Below are 21,831 nucleotides of genomic sequence, written 5' to 3' on the forward strand. Positions count from 1 at the left end.
CAGGGGTAGTCTTGGAGTAAGAGTGGAGACAAGATTGTGGAAATTTCTGTTATATATACATTAAATTTTATTTATTTTTGAGGCAGGGTCTCACTATGTAGCCTTGGCTGGCCTGGGGCTCAATATGTAGACCAGGATGGCCTCAAATTCAGAGAGATCCATCTGCCTCAGTGGAATGCTGGTGGTAAAGGCATGTGCCACCATGCCTGGCTATATTAAATTTATAATTCATACACCAGTGCCATGTGAACATGCACACAGAGGCAGCTTGGATATCTTCACCTGGAGATATGCTTCCCTTTCTCAGAGGTAAACACCGGGAGTGGCCCTTTGTATAGTTCAGTGAGGACTCAAGTGATGACATCTTCGTGGACTGCTCATGCTGGGGGCTGTATTAGTGTCTTTTCTATTTCTGTAAAAGACCACCAAGACCAAGGCAGTTTATAAAAGAAAATGTTTACTTGGGCTTATGGTTCCAGAGGTCAGAGTCCAGGATGGCAGAGTAAAGGCAAGGCAGCAGGGACAGCTGAGCTTGCACCTTGAACCACAAGGAGGCAGAGAGAGTATAATGAAGATGGCAGGAGGCTGCTTTGTTTGTTTTTAAACTTTATATGTTTTGCCTGCATGTATGCATGTGCACATGTGTACCTGGTATCTGGGGAGTCCAGAAGAGGGTGTCAGATCCTCTAGAACTGGAGTTAGATGGTTGTAGGTGCTGGGAATCAAACCCAGGTTCTCTGGAATAGCAACCAGCCCCACGCAGGTGGCTTTTGAAACCTCAAAGCCTGCCTCAAGTAACACACCTTCTCCAACAAGTCCACATGTACTAATCCTTCTTAAACAGTTCCAATTGGGTATCAAGTATTCAAACATATGACCTATGAGGGACATTCTCATTTAAATCATCAAGGACCCTGGTGTGTACAGCACTCACGTCTGCAATTCAAACTCATAAAAGCATGATCATGGTCTCTGTCTGTCTCTCTATTTATGTTCCTGCATGTCTGTGTCCCTGTGTGTACTGGGGATTGAACCCAGGCCTCATGCATGCCAGGCAAGCCCTCCACCACTAAGCTATATTCCCAGTGTGAAAGGCTTTTACTTTAATGCCCAGTTTGGAGAAGTAACTCCAGCAGTACCCAGCAGTGCCCATGGTATTTCATCAGGGTCTTCCAATCACTACCTTGGCCAGGATGCACAAGGCCTGGAGCTAAAACTCCCCCAGAGGGGAAGACAGTAGCTTTTCTCCCTATTTTGCAACCTAGCTGTCCAAACTGAAGGAAACAAAGCAGCTGATCTTTGGAGACTACAGAGAGTTACCTGGTGGAGGGGCAGAAAGGAAGCTTTGGGGAGCACAGAGCTATTGAGTGACTAAGAGGAGCTGTGGGAGGGATTGGGGGTGACCTTCAAAAGCTAAGTGGGCAGAATCCCCCCCCAGGCAGATGTGAGGGTCTGGCTTCCTTTTTCCCTTGCTAGTATGTACTTCAGTGCAGCCTGAGCTGGCCAGCAGGGAAGAGGCTGCAGCACACGGCAGCCAGACTCATTCCCAGCCCCCAAGCAAAGCGGACACTAGCTCAGAGTAGACTGGTGCATGAGGTGCAGCACACCGCAGTGAGGCTGTGCATGTGACTGCAGCACAGCAAGCCTGAAGCAGGGCACAGCCAAGCCCTCTATGTCATTACCACTGCTAGGGCTCAGGGAAGGCAGCCACACAGTCACAGAAAGGTGGCCAGCTCTCAGCTTCCATTCAGCACTCCATTTCAGCTGCCATTTCTACTCTGGTGTCATAGAAATCCTGGCCATGGCTGTGGGAAAGCACAGAAGCCTCTCTCAGGTTTTAACAGGTCAGACACATGGATCATCCCCCAGCTCACTCCCACAAACTAATCAACTTTCCCAGGCCATGGCCACCCTTCCAAACCCCTGGCTGTGGCACTTCATTCAGGTGTCCTTTGAGATAAAGGGACAGGAGAGAGCTGGGGGGTGGATGCATACACTCGCTGTGCTTTCTGTTATTGGAGGAGTAACTGAAGCCAAGCCGGGGGGGGGGGGGGGGGGAGGGGTGATGGGAGTAGAGAGGCATCAGGCTGCTGCTTTCTTGTGATTGAGGGAGAAAATAGAAAAAGGGCTGTGTGTGGTTAAATTTACTTCAGTTTTACAACACAGATCACATTAGCTTCATAGCACTTTCCAGAAACAAGCTAAAGGAAGTGGCTTCAGGGAGAAATTGGTCTGTGGCTGCACCCTTTGTTTTGTGAACCCCTCGTACACTGCCTTAGCCACCCTGGGTCCCAGCTCTTCTTCAACCTCATCTCTCTTGGGGACTTTGCACCCTCTGCTCCCTTCGCCTGAGATCTTCCTCCCATGTCTTCGTGGTCACCCCTTCACCTCTTGGCTTTCAGAGCCACCGACATCTCACAGGCCATCCTACGTCAGCTCACAGCTTCCACCCGGCCCTCCCGTCCTCACTCCTGACTTCATTTCTCCCAGAACTTTAGCAAATAATTTAACTACATTTACTTATGGGGTGTGTTCTTGTGCCAGGGTGTGTGTGGAAGTCAGAGGACAACTAGAGGAACAACCCTCCGTTCTTTCTTCTATCATGGGATCCTGGGATTTGAACTCAGGCTGTCAGGCTTGGTACCTTAACACCCTTCACCCTTACTTGTTGCACTGTCTTGCCAGCCCAGAGCTTTTTAACTAGTTGACCTTCCATTTATGCCCTTTATCTTTAATTGTTTACTTTTTTTTGGCTTTTTGAGACAGGGTTTCTCTGTATAGCCCTGGCTGTCCTGGCACTCAATCTTGTAGATCAGGCTGGCTTTGAACTCTGAATCCTCTGCCTCCCAAGTGCTGGGATTAAAGGTGTGCACCACATTAAAGGAGACCACCACAGGGTCTCTCTATGTAGCTTTGACTGTCCTTGAACTCACTAAAGCAGAACCTCCCTAAAGGTAAAGGTTTTTCTCTTTTGCTATGAGTTGTGCTCTCAGTGACTTAAGTGACAGCACATGGTAAGTGCTTAACAAATTGTCCTTGCTGTCTGTGATTTCTTTCCCATCCCCCAGTCTCTGGTACCTTGACTCTTGCCCTTGGATGGGGGCAGAGCCATAGGAGAGTAAAAGGGTGCAGAGGAGGAATGCGTCAAGAAATGGGAAACAATGCACACAGGAAAGATAAAGAGCAAGTGGAGGGTCTTGCAGAAGGGCCAGATTGTACCAAAGAGGAGGAAAAACTCCACAGCACAGGGAGACTCCAGACTGAACAGGAAGTGATCTCAGGGCAGAAGCTTGGGCCCTGCATGTCTCTACTACAGTGCTACTGGCCAGCAGCCTGAGGCCAGGAAGGAGAAGAGAGGGGCACAGGGAGCCTAGGTGAGGAGCCACCAGACAAGGGATGGCCAGGAGAACCTCGATGATAGATGTGGGGGGGCAGGAGCAGCAAGAAGAGGACCTGCCCCCCGAGAGAGGACAGATGGACAGAAGTGGGACAGAGCTCAGCTTTACAGGGCAGTGTTACTCTTCCTGCTATGCATCTCAGGTCTTTGGGGTTTTGTGCCAGTTATTTTTTTGCAGGGCTGGGGAATGAGCATAGGGCCCTGTGTAGGCAAAGCAACAGTGCTACCTACCACTGAGGCATAATCCTGGCCCTGCGTATGTTTTTATTTTGAGATAGGTCCTCACAGTTTCTGTGAACTCATTGCAGCCCAGGAAGGCCTTTTGCTTGCCACTCTACTGCCTCAACTTTCTAGCAGCTGGTATTAAAGGCCTGCAATTCTGGACCTTTTAAATTTTAAGTTTGTGCGTTTTCTATTCTATTATTCTCTTTCCCTAGAGCTTTTCATTCACATACATAATAAGCATATGAATAAATTTGTAACAAAAATTATAACTGAGACAGGATCTTCTGTAGCCCAGGCCAGGCTCCAACTTGCTATGTAGCTGAGGCTGACATTGAACTTATGATCCTCTTGCCTTCATAGCTAAATGCTGGGATTACTCTCATTTTCAAGATCATGGGGATCAAATCCAAGCTTTGTGTATTTTAGACAAGCATTCTACTAACTGAACTATATCTTTAGCCCCTATGAGTTTTTTTTTTTTTCCAGACAGTATTTCATACTGTGATTCAAGCTCTTAGACCTCAAGGTGTAATCCAAATCTGACTTTGAACTCACTGAAACTCTCCTGCCTCATTCTCCTGAGTGCTGTTATAAGAATTAACTGCCATGCCTGGGTTATTTGATAGTTTAAATAACTTGGTCATGTTTTTTAGAAGGGTTACATTAAATAATTTTCCCTTTGGATTTGAAGTCAGGAAGAAAAAAAATACTTTGAAATTAACCATACCAAAATCAATAAAGTCAAATACTTTGAGTCCTTTGATAAATAGTTCAAAGTCATCCATGAATGTCCTCAAAACTAGAATACATTCATGTAAATGCTGCCATGGACAGTTACATAGACTGCCTAACATAATCAACTTGTATGTCTGAGCAGGTATCTTAAAATATATATATATAATTTTTAAAAAATTATTTCTAATTGTGTGTGTGTGTGTGTGTGTATAGATATACAATGAGTGCTGGTGCCCTTAGGGACCAGAGGTGGCAATCCCCTAGAGCTGGAGTCACAGGCCAAGATGAGCTGCCTGATGTGGATGCTGGGAACCAGACCTGGGTCCTCTGCAAGAGTAGTATGCACTCTTAACTGCTGAGCATCTCTCCACCCCAGGTTGTATGTACTCTAAATGCTAAGAAACAGATTTTATCTGGGTAGTAGTGGCACAGGCCTTTAATCCCAGCACTTGGGAGGCAGAGGAGGGAGGATCTCTGTGAGTTCTAGGCCAACCTGGTCTACAGAGTCAAGACAGCCAGGACTGTTACGCAGAGAAACCCTGCCTCAACAGACAAACAGAACAACAAAGAAAGAAAGAAAGAAAGGAAGAAAGAAAGAAAGAAAGAAAAGAATTTTTAGGTTTGTCCAAGTGATCAAGGGAAGTAGACATCTTTTTTTTTTCTTTTTTTTTGAGACAGGATTTCTCTGTGTAGCCTTGGCTGTCCTGGAGAAACTCATTCATTCTGTAGACCAGGCTAGCCTCTAACTCACAGAGTTCTGCCTGCCTCTGCCTCCTGAGTGCTGGGATCAAAGGTGTGTGCTACCACACTCTGGCTTCTTCTTCTTTTCCTTTTTTGGAGAGGGTCTTTCCTTGGCTTAGAGCTCACGAAGTAGGTTAAGTTGGCTGGCTAGTGAGTCACTGATATACCCATCTCTCTTTCCAGAGCTGGGTTAGAGGTGTGTGTTGCCACAAGCAGCCTTTTTATTTGGATGCTGGGAGATTGAGCTGAGGTCCTCATACCTGGAAAAGTAAGTACTTTAGGGACTGATGTATCTCTTCTCATTTCTCTCTCTTTCCCTTCCTTCCTTCCTTCCTTCCTTCCTTCCTTCCTTCCTTCCTTCCTTCCTTTTTAGGTGCAATGAAAACACCAAAATATAAAATTAAAGGAACCAGCAACCATGATGATACATCTGAAATTCTCAGACCACTCCATTGTCTCAGCTTTCAACCTGCAGATGAACAGAGGAGTCAGGCAGGGCAGAGGCAGGCTGGTCTACAGGGAGAGTTCTAGGACAGCTAGAATTGCTACAGAGGAAATCCTGCCTTGAAAAAGAAACAAAAGGAGCAGAGGGAACAAAAGGAAATGGCCCCAGAAAACAAACAGAGCTTTATTTCTCTTCTCTGTGAGAGTCAGCCAGCTAAATAAGCAGACTCAGCCTGGCTGGTCATACCAACCAAGGTCATTTTATTCCTTTTTATACCTTTAAGCAGTGCTTTCTTCCCCTTCCCACAGCTGCACAACCAGATGACTCTTTAGCAGTCAAACACAACAGCTCTGCCTGCTCCTCATTGTCACAAGTGGAGTCATCTCCCCATGAAAGAACATCAAGATAGGACCTGTGCAGGCAGCCTCTCCATCTCCAAGAAAATGGTTCAGTCATGTGTATCTCCTCTAAATAACACAAGACAACAAGAATGTGCAGACAAGATGGAATTCATCCTTTTCCTTCTAACTGCCCATGCTTTGGGCCAGGTGCAGGGTGACTAAAAGGATGCTCTAGAAAGGTAGTCCTGAACACCAAGTGTCCAGCACCATACAGCTACCTTAACATCTGCCATATTGCAAGTATTAAAGTATTAGGGAGGTGGTGGAGCCACCTGCTGGGAGGTGTCTGGCTACTGCTTTGGCTGCTTGGTCCCTCTCTGCCTTCTTCCATGTCCTATGAACCAGGTCTATGGCAAGACCACGATCTTCTTCTCCAGCTTCTGGGGAGGGAACAGGAAGTTCCTCATGATCTCATCCAGCTCTTCCAGGGCCAGCTGGGCATGTAGCTTGGCCACATTATCTGGTTCCAAACGCACCACATGCTTCAGCAGGTGATAGAGATCCTTGAGGACATCGCTCAGCACCTGGAGAGAGAGATGGGTCATGAGCACATCTACTGGGAGGCAATCTCAGGCTTCCTTGGGAAGGTAATGCAGGGCCTTTCAACCTGGAGAAGGGAGAGCTGTGGGACAAGGGTCCCACAGAGGATCCTTTTTGTTTCTTACCCACAACACTTCACTATGGGTTTTTAAACTGCTCCTCATATTTCTAGGCCCTAGCACCATTCTTGAATCCTCCAGTCAAAGGGTATCAGAGGCCTCAGGACAAAGACAGGCAAGACTGCCTGGTACAGGTGCTTCTAGAGCAGCTGGCTGCCCAATTTTTGTCAGGGTCTCTGTGTGTATGTATAAGCACACATTGAAGTCAGTTCTCTCCTACTATGTGAATCCCAAGGGTAGACTGAAGTCAGAAGGCTCAGTGGCAAGTGTCTTTACTGAATCATCTCCCTGTCCCCTGGTTTTGTTTTTCTGGGATGAACTGGTCTCAAACTTGAGGTCCCAAAGTCTCATTCTTCTGAGGGTTACAGGCATGCTTGGTTCCAGTTTAGAATTTTTAGGACTGGGCATGGTGGTGCATGCCTTTAGTCCCAGCACTCAGTGGACAGAAGCTGGCAGATCCCTGCAAGTTTGAGGTGTAATACGTGTCTTGGACTTGCTAAGGGAAATCAGAATCTCTCTACCTTGTGAGGTTCTTGATCAGCATAGGCCCTGGGGAGAAGTGGAGCAAGGTAAGAAACAGGGTCCCCCGAAAAAGCCCTGGGTCCTTCCTTCCCACATCCGGTCTCCCTCTGGCTGCCTGAGCTCTGGCTCTTTGGATATTTTTTTCCTAAGCAGAGCTCCTTCCCTGATCCATATTACACATGCTGTCCCCTTATGCTGGGAGGCAACTTCCTGTCCTCTCTGCCCTACACCCCCCCCCCCAGATACCACTTCAAGGGCTTTTCTCTTGAAAGCCCACCAAGCTAAGGCTAATTATCCTTGAATTCTGTCTGTAGTTCATCTCACAATTATAATTTAAGTACTTGTTGTGATGTCGTTTTCTCATTCATGTTGGGGGTTGATATTGTATGATTGAGAAATGCTTTCCTCATTAGATCACAAATACTGCGGATGCCTAGGCCATGTCTTGTCTTCTTCCTCTGGTGTGGCCCAGTACTTCATAAGATGAGTGGCATCTGGCAGACGCTGAAACACACACATGCCGCTCCTGGCCAGTTTCTTAACTCTAAGAACATCTACCGAAACAGTGCCATACAGCCAGTATAGTCCCCAAGGCCCATGCTGCCTGCTTTAACAGCCTACTATGGAAATGCTAAAATTACTAATAATGTTTTTCCAGACACGGTTTCTCTGTACCTTTGGAGTCTGTCCTGGAACTTACTCTGTAGAACAGGCCGGCCTGGAACTCACAGAAATTCACCGGCCTCTGCCTCCCAAGTGCTGGAATTAAAGGCATGTACCACCACCACTCAGCTATTACTAATATTTTTTACTGGATTTATGGCTTGAATCCTGTGAGACAATGGAGCAGGAATGTGAGCAGAGGAGATGCAAGCTGACTCTCGAAGGTGCACTTTTGATTGTGGTCCTTATGTCAATGAACACAACACTCTGATAGACTTACAGTAAATGGGATCAGAAATCCCTGAAGCCAGAAGCAGGTGACTCTGTCTGTTACTCTTACAACTAAACAAATGAAGGCACTGACAGCCTGGAGAGTTCCAGCTTTCCATTTTAACTAGAACCTATTCCTACCACACAGAGAAGGTAACGACTTTCTAAGAAAGACAGTCAGGGATCCTCTATGACATCCTTTCTTACACACTCACCTTTTTTGTTTTAGCTAAACATTTACACTAAAACCAATGACATAGAAGGAAGCAAGGCAACCTATCATCCTTGTTCCTTCTAGCCAGCCTTATGGAGGGACACAGCACTGACAGCAGGTGCACCAATCAAGGAGAGGAATGGCTGTGCTCATTTGTGCAGCTCTTCCCATTTTTCAAGGATGGAAATGCATGTGTAAGCTGTGGGATACATACTGTGTAATTTTGGTGATTCTCTGTATGAGCATTTAAGATTGGCATTGCACAGAGTCAAGATAAGCTGTAAAAAGCATGCAATTATTTCACATTTCTTCTCCTTAGAGCAACCTCAATGACAATAAGTAAATACTAGGACAAGTAAAGTGAGATTATGGAAGAGAAAGGGGAAAACTGTATTCTATTATTATTAATGGCACTTCTGCCCTCTTTTTAAAAAAAATGTTTTAAAAGATGATTTATTTGGGGCTGGAGAGATGGCTCTTCCAGAGGTTCTGAATTCAATTCCCAGCACCTACATGGTGACTTATAACCATCTATAATGGGATCTGATGCCCTCTTCTGGCATAAATGTGTACATGCAGATAGGGCACTCACACATAAAATAAATACATCTTTAAAAAATGATGTATTTGCTGGGCGTTGGTGGCGCATGCCTTTCATCCCAGCACTCAGGAGGCAGAGGCAGACAGATCTCTGTGAGTTCAAAGCCACCTGATCTACAGAGCGAGTTCCAGGACAGGTTCCAAAGCTACACAGAAACCCTGTCCCAAAAAACAAAAACAAAACAAACAAATAAAAAAAGATGTATTTATATTATGTGTATGAGTGCTTTGCTCTCATGGATGTCTGTGTATCATGTGCATCCTGGAACTGGTGTTATGGACAGTTGTGAGATGCTATTTGGGTACAAAGAATCGAACCTAGGTCCTCTGCAAGGACAAGTATACAACTCCTAAGCCATCTCTCTACCCTTCCCCCATTCTTTTAAATGGGGCCTTGTGTTTTGATTTTGTGTGTGTGTGTGTGTGGGGGGACATGAGTTTTATATGGTCCTGCCACAACTGTTCCGTTTCTAAGTGTTGCTACATTAAGTTCTGAGCTCCATGAGCCAAGCTCACCAGGATGCTGTGAGGCATGTCATGGACTTTCTCATGGAGCCGTGATACACGGGGAATAAGACAGGCGTCCAACCCTAACAAAGCCCTATCCGCATGTGCTGCTTCTTTCTTGGTAGAGTGAAAATGAGATGATTCCAGAAAGAAGACAACTTTACATGGCCTCTGCCTCACAGTTACCCACTCATTCAATAATCATGAGGGGCCTGCACAGTACGCAGGCACTAAATCAATGAATGATCCACGAACCCTTCCCTCCAAAGCCCAGTGCAAGGGCAGGCAGGCACACATTGCACAGTGAGGTCTCTACTCTTAGAAGTAAACAGTGTGCTAATGTGCTTGATTATCTGGATCAAAGAAAATGATCTGCATTTGGAGGGGGGGTGGGAGAAGAGGAACAATCCCCTGCTGGTGAATGAGGCATCATTGAGGCTTATTGGGTGGAACCAAGGAATGGCTTTGGGATGCATTAGCAAGTCCCCTTCCTGGCTAGCCATCTGAGATAAGGTAGTTTTTAAGCAAAAGTAGTTTAAAAATTATATTCCTATTTATTATAAAAGCTGTATTTATTTATTTAGTGTGTGTAAATGTATGTGAATGCACACGTGCCATGACTCACACTATGAGAGTTGGAGTCACTCTTCTCCTTATACCATGCAGGTCCCAGGGATTGAACTCAGGTCATCAGGCTTGGCAGCAAGTACCTGTACCCACTGAACCATCTTGCTGTCCTTGGCCTCCAGTTCTCTCTGAGGCCAAGGATGACTTTGAACTCTTCTGCTGCTTTGTCCAGGAGGCTGAGAGTACAGGCATGTGCCATCTTGTCACTGAACCCAGAGCTAGGCAAGTGCTCTGCCACCTGAGCTACATTCAGAGCTCTAAGAGATTTCTTTCTCTTACAGTACCCACCATTCAAAGAAAGGCAGCTTCACCTCTTTAAAGGGGAAGTTCTGAGGCATTTTGCTCTTCCTGGGGTGTGGGTAGGAATTTCCCCAGGGCACTGCTATGTCCTTAAATGACAGAACTGCTTGTGCAAACACTGAATCCTTTGGGGCCCTGAGCTCCTGTTACCAGGCTCTGGACTTTATTTTAGGTAAATGAGTGTTAGGCAAAGCCTTTTTCTTAATTAATGGGTGCCCCTTAGCAGCCCACCTCCTGCAACTTCCCTCCAATCCCACTTATCACAGGACTTCCTCTGGACTCCCCAAGGATCAAAGCTTCCTGCCAGTCAAGGATTGTCACCAAATCCTAAGGATCAGGGGCTGAATACAGGGAGAGTTCAAAGGTAAAGTTATTCATAGGAGCCTCGGAGGTGGGCAGGATACAAGCAATCCTGTAGAGGAACCCTTTCATTAAGACTTCAACATACCTGCCATCTACACTCCTGTACACACACAAACAAAGAGAGAGAGAGAGAGAGAGAGAGAGAGAGAGAGAGAGAGAGAGGAGAGGAGAGGGAGGGAGGGAGGGAGGGAGGGGGAGGGGGGGAGAGGGAGGGCACAGGTGTGTATGCTCTGGGGAGGAAGCCACTTCCTCTCATTCAGGAGGACTCAGCAGCAGGTGGCCAACAGGAGCATTTTACTTTTGGAGACCGGTCTTTGTGGTTTAGGTGGAGTTTATTTTTTGGTGTTGCAGATCTCATACAGGCATTGTGTGCCTAATGGTAAACAAGTCCTCTCCCAATGAGTTGCACATAACCCCTCCCCAACCCAGTCCCACTCCAACACCTAGGTCAGGGATAACTTAAAGAAGCACCTAGACTCCTTGGGTAAAAACTCTTGGAAGGGGCTGGAGTTCAGGTGCCTCACCAAGAGACAATGGGGACTATATACCACACACATCCATTTTGCTACCCCTCCCATAGACCACTTTCAGAGTTTCAGTGACAAGGGTAATGTTTGGGGTTAGCGTGGCTGAGAAATGAGCAGAGGGGGCTTACCAAAGTGAACAGTGTTAGCAGAATTGCCTTGGGCACACAGGTGTACTTTCAAATGGAAAAAGCAGAAAAACAGCCAGACTCTTTATAGAAGCTCAGGACATTCCTGCAAAACTGTGTCTTTGAGTTAAGATCAAAAGAAATACATGGCAGGTATCCTTCTTTTTTAGACACTAAATGTTTATTTATTTGGTTATAAAGAGGCACATAACCACAATTTAGTGTATTTGGAAATTACAGGAAGGAAAAAAAAGAAATCTCTAGCCAGACTACCTAACACAAGATTCATTAGTTAGGGTGCTCAGTAGTGAGCAGACAGACAGATGGACATGCATGCACATGAAGGCACGCACACACACACACACACACACACACACACACACACACACACACACACACATTTTTGTTTGTTTTTTGCTTTTTTGAGACAGGCTCTGGCAGTAGCCCTGGCAGTCTAGAACTTGCTATGTAGACTGAGCTGGCCTTGAGCTCTTTGAGATGTGCTTGCCTCTGCCTCCCCAGTGCTGGGATTAAAGGTGTGTATGCCCAAAAGATTTATACACACACACAATCTGTACATATATGATATTGATATATATATGTATATGACTTATTTTATTTGTATTGATATCTGTATGGATATTTGTCTCATGTATGTCTGTGTACCATGTGCGGGCAGTGCCCTCAGAAGCTAGACTCTCTGGAACTGAGTTTAAGACAGAGGATTGTGAGCTGCCATGTGATTCTTGGGAATTGAACTTGGGTCCTCTGGAAGGGGAACCAGTGCTCTTAACCCCTGAGCCATCTCTCCAGCCCACACATAAGGAACAAGAATGGATGCAGAAAGACAAAATGTCAGTTTTTTCATCCATGTGCGACGTGTACATGTCATGTGAAAGGAGAGCATGCTTGTGAGGTGAGGGTCAGCAGGGGTGAATAAAGGAAAGATCACACAGGCTGTGGAGTTGCTGGAGAGTGGTTAGGGGACCAATCTCAATTCCCAGGACCCACCTGGTGGCCTACAATCATCTCTAACTCCAGGTCTGGGAAATACAACTCTCTCTTCTATGGTTCACAGACATACATGCAGTGAAATATTCACACACACTGAGCTTGAGGCCAATCTGGGTGACATCAAATGCTTTCTAAAAATCAAACAAAAAGAAAAATTTTATTTTGTGTGTATGTATGTTCCTGTGTGTGCATATACATGTGGAGGTCAGAGAACAACCTCGTATGTCATTCATCAGGAGTTGCTTGCCTTTTTTTGCAGACAGAGCCTGGTCAGTGAGCCCCCAAAGATCTGCCTGTCTCTGCATTTCCAATTCAGGTATTACAATCACACATCACTATACCCGGCTTCTCTAGTAGTTGAACTCAGGTAATACCTACAGGGATACCTCCCCCTGTTCATCTTTCAGACAGGGTTTCTCTTTTTAACAGTCCTGGCTGTCCTGGAACTCGCTCTATAGACCAGGCTGGCCTGGAACTCACAGAGATCTGCCTGCCTCTGCCTCCTGTGTGCTGCTGGGATTAAAGGCGTGCACCACCACAGTCTGTTTTTCTCCTCCCTCCCTCCCTCCCTCCCTCCCTTCCTCCCCCCCCCCTCCCTCCCTCCCTCCCTCCCTCCCTCCCTCCCTCCCTTCCTCCTTCCCTCCCTTTTTTGGTTTTCCCAGGCAGGATTTCTCTGTGTAGCTTTGAAGCCTGACCTGGAACTTACTTTGTAGATCAAACTGGCCTCGAACTCACAGAGAGCCACCTGCCTCTGCCTCCCAGAGTGCTGAGATTAAAGTCCTGTGCCACCACCACCAGGTGCTATTTACTTTTTTAAATGTTAAGTGTTTTGGCTGCCTGGGTGTCTGAACAGAGGTCCAGGCCCACTCTCGGTAAGATGAGACCACGTGGAAATACTTAGATTAATAGAAATGGGTTAATATTTAAGAGAAAACTAGCCAATAAGAAACAAATAACAGGCCTACAGCTTTATATCTAATACAGCGTCTCTGTGTATTGGGGCTGGTGCCGCGGTGGGTCCAGGCTGGCAGGAAAAACCTACTCCTTACATATTCCTGGTGCTTATGAAGGCCAGGAGAGGGCATTGGATCCTCTGGAACTGGAGCTACAGAAGGTTGTGAACTGCCATGTGAGTGCTGGGACCTGAACTTGGGTCCTCTGGAAGAGTAGCCAGCACTCTTAACCACTGAGACATTTCTCCAACCCTTCCCCCTCAACCTGAAGATTTATCTTTATTTATGTATGTGTCATGCGTGTGGGGTATCTGTGAAGGCCAGAGGAGAATGGTATGTCTGCTAGAGTAGAGAGCATTTGTGATCTGAACAACATGGGTGTGGGACCTGAACTCAGGACCTCTGGAGGAGCACTAAGAGCTCTTAATGGATTAGCCATTTCTTTAGCCCCAAGAAAAAGATCTTAAAAATTATTTTAATAGATAATTAATTTTAAGGTGATTTTTACCAATTGAACTGAGGTGAACAAAGAGGCTGTTCTTTAGTTATTATGTGGGATCGGGAAAACACAACAGAGCCGGGCAGTGGTGGCGCACACCTTTAATCTCAGCACTTGGGAGGCAAAGGCAGGTGGATCTCTGTGCATTTGAGGCCAGCCTGGTCTACAGAGTGAGTTCCAGGATAGCCAGGGCTATACAGAGAAACCCTGTCTTGAAAAACGAACAAACCATCAGAAAAGAGTTGGGGATGCAGCTCAGTTCCCTAGTACCACACAAAACCAGGCACAGTGATGCACACCTATAATCTCTGCACTTGAGGGGGAGGTAGAGCCAGGAGGTTTATCCTCAGCTATAGAGCAAGTTTGGGCTAATCTCAGATATCTATGACCCTGTCTCAAACAAACAAAATGATATAAATGGTCATAAACAAGGCATTTACAGACACAAGAACTCAGGAGAGAGTAACTAGAGTTATGTACAGGTGGCTGTGAGCCTCCATGCTGGTGCTGGAAAACAAACCCAGGTCCTCTGCAAGAACCCTAAGTGTTCTTGAGTACTTGGCCATCTCATTAGCCTGTGCATGCACACAAACACACACAAACTCCACACATTTTTTTATTTTGTTATTTTATGTGTATGGATGTTTTTGTTTGCATGTATATATATGTACTATGTGTGTGCCTAGTGCCCATAGAGGTCAGAAGAGGGTATTAGATCCCCTGGGACTGGGGTTACAGAGGGTTGTGAGCTTCCATGTGGGTTTCGAGACTCAAACCTAGGTCCTCTGCAAGAACAACATGTGCTCTTAACCACTGAGCCAACTCTCTAGGCCTCTAAGAAATTGTTAAAAAGGAGTAGAGGTGATGAGACGGCTCAACAATAAAGCCACTTACTGCCAAGCCTGGAAACCTGAGTTTGACCCCTGGGACCTATATGGTGGAGGGAGAGAAAGCAATTTCCATAAATTGTCCTCTAACATCCACATGGGAGCCATGGCTTCCCACACTAAATAAATAATAAAGAATCATAATAAAAGGAAAGCCACTAATGCCATCTCCAATTTTCCCTGGGCCCCACAGCTAGTAATGGACAGAGCCAACTCCATGGCTGACTCTGGAGATGTGAGTGACTCTACTAATGACTCGACACTGTATTTCCAGTGGTTATCATCTCATTATTACAAGCAAGTATACAGAAAGCACACTCACTGTGTGTGGGGAAGCTCCAGATGAAAATGCATGTGAGAAAATTTTGCTGTCCTAAGCAAGATGATATAAAGAAAGTATTCTTATTACCACCATAAGAAGAAAGTCTGGCTTGTCACAGGGGCTAAGGAAATGAGGGCAAAGGCACAGCTCTGAAGACAGCAGATGCCTCAAATATGAGGCAGAAAAGGAAGGGGGTGTTGGGATGAGGCAGAGGTGAGTAAGCTGGGCACTTGGGTTTAGTTCTTGTTTATTTTATTTTGTTTTTGGTTTTCCAGGACAGGGTTTCTCTGTGGCTTTGGAGGCTGTCCTGGAACTAGCTCTGTAGACCAGGCTGGTCTTGAACTCACAGAGATCCACCTGCCTCTGCCTCCTGAGTGCTGGGACTAAAGGTGTACGCCACCACTGCCTGGCGTTTGTTTACTTTTTACACAACTAAAGAGTATTTACTCATTTCCCACTAAGGCTTTATTTGAAGAATATAACTAAATGGTGTTACCACTTACCACACCTTGAAGTATGTTTTTGTATGTTACACACACACACTCATTTTTTAAATATTTATTATGCAAATGGGTGTGCATATGCCAAGGTAGAGGTCCTGTTTTTCTATCATAAAGGACCCAGGGATTGAACTCACAGTAGTCAGGCTTAGAGGCAAGTGCTTTTATGTGTCTTTATCCTCTAAGGTATCTTAATATCCCCTTACTCCCTTAAATTAAAAAATATAGTTATTTTTAAAATTATATTTGTATAAGTATGTACATGAGAGTTAGGTACTTGCTGCCAAGACCAGAGCTCTGAGATTCCTTGGAGCTAAATTTATAGGCAGTTGCAGTTGTGAGCAGTCCAATGTGGGTGCTGGGAATTTAACTTGGGTCTTCTACATGAGTAGTATGTGCTCTTAATTATTGAGCCATCTGTCTCTCCAGACCCTAAATTTTATTTATTAATTAATATTATTGTTTTGGTTTTTTGAGATAGGATATCTCTGTTATGTAGCTCTGGCTGTTGTGGAACTCTGTGGCAAGCTGGCCTCAAACTCACATAGATACTGGGACTAAAGTTATATGCTACCATACCCAGTTTATTAATTTATTATTGTGTGTAAATGATGTGGATGCATGTGCAGAGAGATCAGAGAATAATTATGTAGATTGGTTCTCTCTATTTTTAAGGGGATCAAATACAGGGCACTATTCTTGCTTAGTAAATGCCTTTACCTGCTGAGCTATCTCACTAGCCATAGTTAATGTTATAAAGCATATATGAATTAAATGGTGGTGGCACAAACCTTTAATCCTAATACTTGAGAGGCGGGAGCAGGGTGATCTTTGTGAGTTTGAGGCCAGCCTGGTCTACAAAGCAAGTTCTAGGACTGCCAGGGTTACACATCTCAAAAAACAAACAAACAAACAAAATATCCAACCAAACAACAACAAAAAACAACACAATACAAAACAAAAATCAGATATGAAATTTGAAGGACTGCAACCAATATTAACTCACAAAGAACAACTCTGTCTAAATCATCATTAAAATGTTTAAAAAGAAAAAAAGAAACAGAGAGACAAGGAAGTTTAGATGGAAAAGAGCTTTATATTTCATCAAATATGTTCAGTTTCCATTCAAGTGTAACAAATGATGTAGGGTTACTGTAACATAAAACAGCTCCAGTGAGTTGTATACCTTGTGAACAAAGCTTTATTGCATGCAGTGTTGGGGCCAGTGTGGGTTGGGGGTGGTGGTGTGTGTCACAATGCAACATCTGACAATGCTGCTGTACAGAACTGAGGCACTGGGGGTATTTTGCTGCATCAGCAGAAAGAACTAGGCTCCAAGCCTGCAAGGCAGATAGCTGCTCCATGATAATAGGAAGGGGAGAGTTGGGGAGACCAAATGGAGGCAACTGCCTGGCCCAGATACTTGACTGATAAACCCTGAAGCTTCACTTATAGTCTATGAAAAAGAAATTAGGGCTGACTTACACAGCTAGGCCAGGCTTTTGAGACACTGCATTGAGAATGCAGGGAAGTCAGCAAAGAAGGCAGGATTACTGACATCTAAGGGATTCTATCCATGCCTGATGGATAGAGAACAGAGACTCTCTAAAGCCCAGGCTGCCACTGTATTAACTGGAGGTTTCTGAGCCTTTCAGAAATCATTTATTTTCAAAGTATTTAGGTTAGACCTGGAGGTAATGGCACCCCAACTCCTCCTGGATTAGGCTGCATTGTGGAATGAGAAAAGAATCCCAAGTGTGAATTGCAGACAGAATGGAAGGGGACAGGAGTATTGTGCATGATTTTCTCTGACTAACTGGTCAAGTGACAAAAATGCTCTAGGGACACAGACAGGTGAGGCAGTGCAGGGACACAGACCAATGTGGCAGCTGGCGGTAAGCCCTGGAAAGGAAGATGGCTCAGGGGTCCTAAACAAAAGGCAGGCAGCAAGCCTTCCCCAGGTCTAATGTGTGTGCTTCTAGGCTAGCTCTTGCTAAAGGCACGCTCCCCAAGGCTTCGGGGGTCACAGGCCATGCAGCCCACTGTGGCGGGGACAGGAGCAGCAGCTGTCACAGCGGTGGGAACAGTGGTGGCAGCATCTTTCAGAATGTCTTTAAATAGCAACACAAGGAAGGCAGCAGCTTTCCTGCACCTCCACAGGCACTGAAATAGAACAAAGACAGCAGGGAAAACGGCCAGAGCCTGTGCAAAGGTGGCAGGCTGTGGCTGCTTCTGTGGGAGAGACTAGCAGCATCTCAGAGAGCCATGACAAACTCACTCTTCAAAGGGCACTCAACTGCCACATCTGGAGACAGGCTTTATTGTTTCCAACCCCAGGGATCACTATGCAGGCACCTGCCAAGGGTGGAGGTCCTGTTTCCTTCCTTCGCCAAAAGCATACTGCATGGGACTAGACAGCCACTTGGCAGAACCTGGATCACTACTGCCATTTAAGGTGTTTCTACATTGGTCACTGGGCTTTCCACATGTTTTACATAGGATCATCAATTCCAGTATACAAAACTGGGACTGGGGTTTAGGGAAGTTTAGAGATTTAGAATTCAAACCTGTATCTGCCAGGTCTGGGTTCACAATCTTTGCCTTTAAATGTGTGTATTACTGAGAAATCTGATCTGTAGGGAGGACTTGAATCTGGCTAGTAAGGTGCAGGGGGGAGCTGATGGGCTAATGACTCAATCCAGGGTAGGAAGTGCCAGTTTGCTTTGGGACACCCTGGATCATCACAATCTTTGCTTGGTCACACAGTGTCTGCCCCTGGAATCAGATAGGCCTTTCTAGGTTGAGGAGGTGCTGGTTACAGTCCTTAGAGCATCTTCTCAGTGAGGTTCAGTGCTGAGATGACTCAGGAAGAAAATACTGTAGTCTGGCAAAAGGCCAAAAAGAAAAAGAAGCACAGACATAACCATTTGAGGCTAGGGTCTGTACTGTTCACTGGTACATACACAGTGTGACACACATTGGAGAATATAACCCCAGTCGTCATCAGACAAGGCCACACTGCCCCTGAGGGATACCATCACTAGAGCCAATGACCCCCTACACACATCCCACTACTACAATGAAAAACCTCTATTGTTTATGTGGTGCTAGAGGGCATACCTTGTGCATGCTTGGCAAGCCATGGCCCCAGCCTTTCTGAAAACTTTTGTCAATTTTTTATTTTATATGTACAAGTGTTTTGCATGCATAAGTGTCATATGCATGACTGATACTGGAGGAGGTCAGAAGATGACTCAGATACATTGGAACTAGAGTTGCTGATGGTGGTGAGCTACCATGTGAGTGATGGGAACTGAACCCAGGTCATCTGCAATAGCAATAAGTGCTCTTAATGGCTTAGTCATATCGCCTTCCTTCATCCCCATGAAAAACATTTAAAATGCCTGGGACTCATCACTTTAAACTTTTTAAAATTTAGGTAACTCTGACAATCTACTAACAATGATATGTCTACAAGAAACTCAAGAAGGGGTGTGTGTATAGAAGGAAGAGGTGTCAACTGTGGGTATCTTCTTCTGTTGTACAGCTTGTTGAGGCAGGGCCTTTCACTGATCCTAACCCACTCATTTCTGCAAGACTGGCTGCTCTGGTGATGGACTTATCTCTGCCAATGGCTCTTACATGGGAAGTGGGGATGTTAATTCAGATGCTCATGTTTGTTCAGCAAGCACCTTAGCCACTGAACCATCTCCCAGCCCCAAACTCAATCATTTAATAAGAATAAGGATGCAGCAGTACAAGATCTCATAAGTAAAAAGACAGGAAACTCAGTGAGGGATCTGCCATGATTTCAAAAGCAGATGTCATAAGTAGCTGCCCAAGATGCAGCTAAGCATCAATGACAAGGGCAAAGTGACTTAGCCTATTACTACATTTCTTGGAATTTTCCTAATTATGAACAAAAACATTTTCTTTTTGTAGAAACAGGTAACTGGGAGAGTAATTTCTGATATACATTCAGATTGCATCTCCTGGGCTAGTGAGACAGTCTAGTAGGTAAGAGCACCTGCTGTGTAGGCTGGACAATCTGAGTGATCCCTGGAACCAACATAAAGGCTGGATTCAGGAGCATGCACTGATAATCTCAGCACTCACAAGGACAGCATTAGCCAGAAGCTTGCCCCACAGCTAGCCTAGAGTATGAAGCTGGATGACACATAAAGAAAGATCTGCCTCAACAAGGTGGAAGGCTCATTTCCTCATCCCCAGGAATACAATACTCATTAACCGAGGAGAACTGGAGACCGGAAGGAAGCCCAGGGTGAAGGAAAGGAACCCATGTTTGTCTCTGCACATCTGGAACAGTTTGCCTGTTTCTCAAGTACAGTCTCAGGCGTGCTCTCTCTCACGGTAGCCCTACCTCTCACTGGCTGTGTGACCTGAGCGTCTAAACAGAAATGTGCTGGACCTCAATTTTCTCATCTGCAAATATTTGTGAGCCTACTCATCTCACAGAGTTGCTATGATGATTTAGGATATAAAGAGTTTAGAGGCATACAATAGAGGTCATTAATAAATACTAGCAATATTAAACATAATCTTGGAGGATGTGGGATTTACTAGGAACACACTGCCATGAGCAAGCAAACCATGGGGTTAATGATCAATGAACTAGAATAGAAGCTACAGAATTGGCCTGTTTGATGGGTTTTTTGTTTGTTTGTTTTTGTTTAAAAAAATCTTTTTTGGTTCTTCGAGACAGGGTTTCTCTGCAGTTTTAGAGCCTGTCCTAGAACTTGCTCTATAGACCAGGCTGGCCTTGAACTCATATATCCAACTGTCTCTGCCTCCAGAGTGCTGGGATTAAAGATGTGGACCACTACTACCTGGCTCAACTCTTGGTCTTTACTTATTAATTTAAAATTTTTATTTTTGTTATGTGTATGATGTCTTTTACCTGCATGTATGTAAATGTACCATTTTACACAGTGCCTTCAGAGGCCAAAAGAGGGTGTTGGATTCCATTGAACTAGTTATAGATACTTGTGAGCCTCCATGTGAGTGCCAGAAATCTAGATCCTCTGGAAGAGCAGCCAGTGCTCTTAACCACTGGGCCATCTCTCCAGCCTTCTTTAAAACTTGTTTAATTTATATTGAAAAATGAACCTCAATTTCTACGAGGATACCTTTTGTAAATAATGTCTACCAGAGTTTACACACTTGTCTTGACTCTTCAATAGATGGTTAACTTCGTTAAAAATTTCATATTTGCTGGCATTGGTGGTGCACTCCTTTAATCCCAGCACTCGGGAGGCAGAGGCAGGTAGAGCTCTGTGAGTTCCAGGCCAGCCTGGTCTACAGAGCAAGTTCCAGCACAGCCAGGACTACATAAAGAAACCCTGTCTTAAAAAACCAGAAAAATTTTTTTTTTCCTACAATCATTATCATTCTGTAGAACTTTAAGGAATCAACCAATCCCATGAGGTATTATTCCACTAACAAAAACCAGGGCAAGACTCATCAGTTTTGCCTTTATGCAGAGTTGTGGAAATGGGGACCAGGACACCTGCAGAAGATGTAGGTGCAGACAGAGAACCAAAGAGCACTGGTCACTGACCCGGAGCTCTCTCCCACCTGCACTTTCCAGGTTTGTGCCATCTTTCCCAGTCTTCCTACCATCACCCTTGGTCATCTAATGCCAGCCCAAGAGAGGTGCAGTTAGAAGTTCTTTTCAGAGGATGGAGCAAAGAGAAGAGGAGGGTTTGCCACCCAGATGCTCCTCAGATCAGCATAATTACTTTTGGAGGAAGAAAGAAGAAAAGTCCCGAGACTCTCCCCAGCCTGGCTACCTGCAAGGGACTTGGTCTGTGTTTTCTCCCTGCTCCCTGATTTTCGCTGCCTCCTATGATGAGAAATTGCTGGACTTTTGGCAAGAGATGGCGGGACATGAGGAAGGGCAAAAGGCACCCAGCCTGTTTCCTGTCTCTGCTCTCTGAAGACTTGCTGGCAGGTCCTGGAGGACACCTGGGCCCAAGGCCAACTCACACAGTCTCTAACTGCTCTCCCATCAGTCATGCTCCAAGGCAGACAGTAACTGTGTTGTGAAGAGGTGGCCTGGTCTGGATTCCTTTGGAAACTATGGCTTCCTGGATCCCAAACAGCCTTAATCTGGCCATGATCTGTGAAGTAAATATCCAGGTGACTCAGTTTTTGGGTCTTTAAGAGGACAGGAACATAGAAGACAGAGATTGTGTTTTGAAGTGAGGAACAGTTAACCTGTCTTCATCTTTACAACAGGCATCTCAAACTACACCTAAACAGGATGGTTATGAAGACTGAATGGACTAATTCATGGAAAGCACTGAGACATGAGT

At 45.3% G+C, this 21,831-nt stretch overlaps 1 protein-coding gene across 1 annotated transcript in view; it reads right to left on the bottom strand.

Moving 5' to 3' along the window:
• Positions 1–5,781: 5,781 nt before the first annotated feature.
• Tango6 (transport and golgi organization 6 homolog) overlaps positions 5,782–21,831 on the bottom strand; it is a 161,633-nt gene continuing 145,583 nt past the window's right edge. Inside the window, exon 18 of the mRNA XM_051201471.1 lies at positions 5,782–6,468. Within this exon, the coding sequence (XP_051057428.1) occupies positions 6,292–6,468 (177 nt within the window). The 3' untranslated portion in view covers positions 5,782–6,291. The remainder of the gene's footprint in view (positions 6,469–21,831) is intronic.

Source organism: Phodopus roborovskii, unplaced genomic scaffold, assembly GCF_943737965.1.
Source record: "Phodopus roborovskii unplaced genomic scaffold, PHOROB, whole genome shotgun sequence".
In the NCBI taxonomy this organism is placed as follows: Eukaryota; Metazoa; Chordata; class Mammalia; order Rodentia; family Cricetidae; genus Phodopus; species Phodopus roborovskii.